Raw genomic sequence first — 5,821 nt, forward strand, 5'->3', positions numbered from 1 at the left:
AGCAAAAAATAATACGTCTGTAAACAAACCTTTTACAGTTTTTTAGTTCAACTGAGTGCTGCCCTAGTCCATGGCGTAAGAATCTCGCCTAAATTCCTTAAATTCGTTTGAACTCCTAATTCACGAAATAAATGGAACCAGCAGCAAGTTGCACTATCCCTTAGCTCACAAATCTATTTTTGGATGAATATCATATATTTTCTTTGCCGCCATTTTATTTCTTTACTCTAAGAACGCGTCAAAGTTCTTTGTTATTTCTGTGTTTTTTTTTTCAAAATATATGTACACAGAAGGCAATAATACAACGAGGCTGATTCATGATCCTTGAAGCAAAATATAGAAGTTTTCGTGTAAGAACAAAATATTGTTACTAGCTCTGCCTTTGCAGAAGTATTAAAGAAGCGTGCTTTTCTTGAAAAATGAACCCATTTGTACTTAAGCTTGGTTCATTGATTCTTGCTATATGAGAACGATGCTTTCGGCTACTGAAGACAGTGTAGGAATTTATTATTATCATTATTTTTTTTTGCAGTGAGTCACCCACTATTCAAAACGTTTCCCGCCTCTTCAATGTGATGGTAGTGCAAATGTCTGCCTTATTTATCGTCAATTTCATCCGACCTTGCCTTCGTCCTTCACCCTGACACCCAAGCACGCTATTACGTATATCCTTGTTGACACAAGGGACCGTGTGAAACACACTGCACGCGACACCTCCATTCGAACGTCGGATCCCCCGACTCTCACGTGAGCCCGATCACCTCTGAGAATCCGTGATCTAATAACTTCGGAATAGCGTTGACCAGAGTATCCAGTGATACGAAGACGAAAGAATTCTGGCAGAACCCATCTCATGATGACTATCGAAGTTAATGCGAGTAACATTCAAACAATGTAACGAAGGAACCGCATTGCCGAAAAAACGATTATAACATGAAGAGGTCGTTGTGAGATTTGGATTGCCTCGGGTATATGGCGGCATCACTGTCCCTGTGATCGCCCCGCTCTTCTATGACATTCGGTTAGACGGTAATGACTGGTTATAACCATGACAGTATCACGAGGATGTAGTGACGACGATGCAATGACGAAGAATGAATGACATTGATAGAGTGGCGAAGGCAGCATGATGACGATAACAGATAACGACACACGCTGTGGTTACTCAGTGGCTACGGTGTCGGGCTGCTGAGCACGAGGTCGTGGGATCGAACCCCAGCCAACGGCGGCCGCGTTTCGATGGGGGCGAAATGAGGAAATACCCGCGTACTTCGATTTAGGTGCACGTTGAGGAACCCCAGGTGGCCGAAATTTTCGGAATCTTCCACTACGGCGTGCCTTATATTCAGAAAGTAATTTTGGCACGTAAAACCTAATAATTTGTTTTTTTAGCACGTTGGTAAGTTAGACGATGTAGATAATTATTGATATCACGACAATGGACGGATGAAGCCAAAATGATGATGATGTAATCACCTAAACGGTATGACAAGTACATATCGATGGCTGTTCCTTTCCAGTAATCATGCTACACCAGCTGACGAAAGCTTTGGATCCCTGAAAGCGCACATATTATGCTTCTTTATGCGCATGTTTTCTGTGAATTGGACACAATTAAAATATCCCAATTTTATTGTCTTAACCAAAGCAAGTGTTCGTTACCCCGTGCTGCTAACACACAGATAACAAAAATATTCCTGAGAATGAGAAGAGCATTATTTACCTACTTCAACCGTTTTGAGTCCGTCCGTCCGTCCGTTTTTCAATTGAGCCACACCAGGCATCCAAAATTGACTGTCTTACCATTCGCAGTCAAACGGACTTACGTAGTGACTAAACAAGACAATCCGGGGCATGATCTTTGCGTATATTGAAGGCTAGCACAAAATCTGGGATCGTATTTTGCCTTACGTGAGCTTCGCGTACAATGCCGCCGTACACGAAAACACGTGCTTTACGCCATTTCGTCTCCTTTACGACCGCGAATTTGAGGCGATGCTACACGCTATGCTGCAGTGTTAAGAAGACGAGCGCCTAAGTAGTGACGGCCAAGAATTTGCTCAGCGCGCTGAAGAAGCTCGCCAGTTTGCGCGGCTGCACGTTGGTAAGCAGCAGCATGCAGATGCACGGCGTTATAACAGCAGCCACAGACCAGTACGCTACAATCCCGGCGACCAAGTGTGCGTGCGGACTCCCGTCGCTAGACTCCCGTTGGCCCATACAAAGTGCTGCGCCACATTAGCTACTTGAACTACGAAGTCGTTCCGGACAGTGCTGATCAAACATGGCGTAGACAACAACCTAGCCCTCACATCGTTCACGTCATACGCATGAATCCATATGTTGCGCGTTCCCGATTATTATTTTCTTTTTCATTAATAAATTTTTTTATATTTGTGCTCATATTCGCAGGTAATGCGAGTGCCTCTCCGGTTCTTGAGACTCAGCATGTCAAGCTTCGCCACTGTTGTCCTTGTTGCTTTCCTGTGACTCTGACTGTGCTCTTTGCGCGAGCACCTGCCTTGATCATGCTTCTTTGCGCCTTCTTTTTCTTACACCACTTCTTCACCATTGAGCCGATTTTCTTTTCGAGGAAGGGGGAAAATTCAACCTGCAGTAGTGGGCACAGTGCAAGAGAAGAGCAAGAACAAGCGCGCGTGCCACCCCCGCCCACTGGATAGCCAGGTCCAACCGCCGTGTTTTTCGGGACTCCTTAATCCGCAACCTCAGCGATGAAGGGGTGGCGCAACTCACGGACTACCTCAATACGCAGTGGGAAGCGGGTACGGTACCAACCGAATGGAAGCACGCGGAAGCGGTCATGATACCCAAACCCTGCAAGAAGCTACAGATAGATAACTTGTGGCCCCTATCGCTAACCTCGTGTCTCGGCAAGCTTTACAAAAGAGTGGTCACCAGAAGAATACAGTGACACATTTATTTATTTATTTATTTCACGTACTTTCAAGGCCCGAAGGCGTTACAGAAAGGAGTGGAGTCAAAACAAGAAGTAATGCAGTAAAAAATAAAAATAAAAAATACAAACAAGTATTAACAAAAATTTACAAAAGATATTAACAAAAGGCATTCTGAACGGCGGTTTTGAAGTTAGTAGTGTCGGTGATGAGTGCGATTGAGGCGGGAAGGCGATTCCAGTCCGTGCTTGTCCTGGGGATGAATGAGTCACTGTACCGGTTAGTACGGCACAATGGCACCCCGATTTTAAGGCTGTGGTCAGTGCGGGCAGAAATATATGACGGAGGGGTAAGAAGGGTGTCTTTTAAAAGGGGGTTCAAGTGAAAAACTTTGTGAAAAAGGGAGAGACGGGAAGATTTGCGGCGTGACGAAAGATCAGGTAAGTTAAGAGTTCGTTTCATTGAAGAAATACTTGCATAGCGAGAATAATTAGATAATATAAAGCGTGCACTGCGGTTTTGAATACTTTCAAGAGAAGAAACTAATGACGACTGAGTCGGATCCCAAATGGCTGAAGCATATTCCAATTTGGAGCGAACTAAAGTTTTATAAAGAGTTAGCTTCAGGGAAGAAGGGGCAGAGCTAAAATTACGGCGTCAGTAGAAGAAGACAACATAGAAGACAACGAACTGTACCCCCCCCCCCCACCATGTTTCGCTTCCGGGCGAACCTGTCAACACAGGATGCCTTGCCGCAAATAAAGGAAGAGATCCTTAACAAGATCCCCAAAGCAGGCGAAAACATCATAATGGCCCGAGACCTCAAAGGGGCTTTTGACAATGTCAGCCATGGGTCCATCATGGAAGGACTAAACAAGACCAACTACGGCAAGAGAGTTCAAGATTACATGCGGGCATTCTTGTCAAAGCGCACGGAGACAGTAGGACTCGGAGACCTGCGGAGTGATACCTTTGACACGCCTAACAAGGGTACCCCGAAGGGTTCGGTCATTTCGCCAATTCTTTTTAACATCGCTATGATCGGGCTAGCCCAGAAACTGAACGAGATCGAAGGCATCTAGCACGCCATGTATGCGGATGACATCACGGTCTGGGTAAATCAGGCACCATTGGGCCAAGAAGAAGAAAAGCTTCAGAAGGCGGCAACATGCGTCAAACAATACGTCAAGGAGAGAGAGGCCTCGCGTGCTCAACCGAGAAATCAGAACTTCTGAGAATTGGAAAGAACACAACCAAGGAAAAGATAGAAATGTATCTGGAAGGTCAAGTCATACCAGAGAAGGACGTAATATGCATTCTCGGCATGTGGATCTGGAGCAGCAAATGATGCGGACACACGATAGGCCTGCTCAAGCAATTGACGGAGCAAGTCAGCAGGATGATCACGAGAGTATCGCAAAGACGGAGCGGCATGAAGGAGGGGCACACAATCAAGCTGGTCAGGAGCCTGGTGGTCAGCAGGGTCACGTATTCACTCCCATACCACAACATGACACAACAAGAGAGAGAACAAGTCGAGACTCTAATCAGGAAAGCATACAAGACGAGCGTTGCATCTGCCCAGAAACACGTCGAACGACAAGCTACTCAAGCTGGGTATCCACTACACATCTGAAGAGCTCAAGGAGGCACAACTGGGTGCCCAGCTGCACAGGCTCCAGCAGTCAACCACCGGCAGGACGTTCCTTAAAAGTTTAGGCTATAAAAACATGGAAGCAACGAAGGATAGGATGGCTAACATACCAGACTCTTTTTGCCAGACACTGAAAGCTAGCCCCCTACCAATGAATATGGACCAGAATCTGCACGCGGCCAGAAGACAGGCGTGAGCAGAATACGTGGGAAAAGACCTGGCCACTAAAAACAATGTGGTATACACGGATGCAGCCCTATACCCGTGGGACCACAACACCAAAGAACAGAGTTGCGGCAGTGACCGTGGATCACATGGGAGAGCTGATAAGTAGCGCAACCCTAAGGAACTGCACGGTAACAGAGGGAGAAGAAGCAGCTGTGACTCTAGCAGCGGCGGAGGGTTACCGTAGAAACAGATCCTTGATAATATTCACGGACTCCAAGGAAGCATGCAGAAATTACACGGCAGGTAGAATCAACAAAAGGGCGCTGCGAAGCCTCCTCGAGGCAGGGCTTGCGAACGAAAAGATACTGCACACGATTTTCTGGGTGCCACGTCACACCGGAATAGAGGGTAACCAGAGGGCCGATAGCCTAGCTCGCAAGCTCACATACCGAGTGGGACAGTCAATGGACCAGGATACCACTATGACAGTGCTACCAACGTACGCGGAAATACTAAACCATCACCGAGGCAAAAAGATAATATACCCACCACCCCACCCATCTTTAACACAATACGAAGCAGTCGGCTGGGGAAGGCTGCAGACAGGAACATTCTCCAATCTACACATCCTACATAAAATGTTTTCCAATAAGTACAGGGACACATGCCCATGGTGTGGGGCAATCCGAGCACTATATCACATCACATGGGAGTGCAAAAATAACTTCTCTTTCCACAAAGAAAAAAATAAACCCCAGTGCGGAACAGGGGGAGGGCCTGCTCACCAGCGGCGTGCTCAGAGTCCAAAAAGGATTGGTGCAACACACTCTCAAAGTGGCCAGGCTCAGCGGTGCTCTGGAATAGGGGCGCCGACCATTCAAGACGACGGACACTTCAGTAAAACATAAACATGAAGAGCTCTGTTAGCCGCTGAAAGCTGTAAATAGAGCATTAAAATTTTTCCTTCCTTCCTTTTCGGGAGCCAGCAGCCTGCATTAACTGTCGCGAGTCCTCTTTGAAGACACGTGGCAATGTATGTATATATACATACACACACACACAAATATGTATATATATATATATA

The 5,821-nt window shown here is 46.3% G+C and overlaps 1 protein-coding gene across 1 annotated transcript; it reads left to right on the forward strand.

The window, feature by feature from the left end:
• Nucleotides 1-3,625: 3,625 nt before the first annotated feature.
• On the forward strand, nucleotides 3,626-3,997 carry LOC139060297 (putative nicotine oxidoreductase). Its single transcript, XM_070539398.1, has one exon. It carries the CDS (start codon nucleotides 3,626-3,628, stop codon nucleotides 3,995-3,997), a length of 372 nt encoding a protein of 123 aa, XP_070395499.1.
• Nucleotides 3,998-5,821: the final 1,824 nt, after the last annotated feature.

Source organism: Dermacentor albipictus, chromosome 5 (assembly GCF_038994185.2).
Source record: "Dermacentor albipictus isolate Rhodes 1998 colony chromosome 5, USDA_Dalb.pri_finalv2, whole genome shotgun sequence".
In the NCBI taxonomy this organism is placed as follows: Eukaryota; Metazoa; Arthropoda; class Arachnida; order Ixodida; family Ixodidae; genus Dermacentor; species Dermacentor albipictus.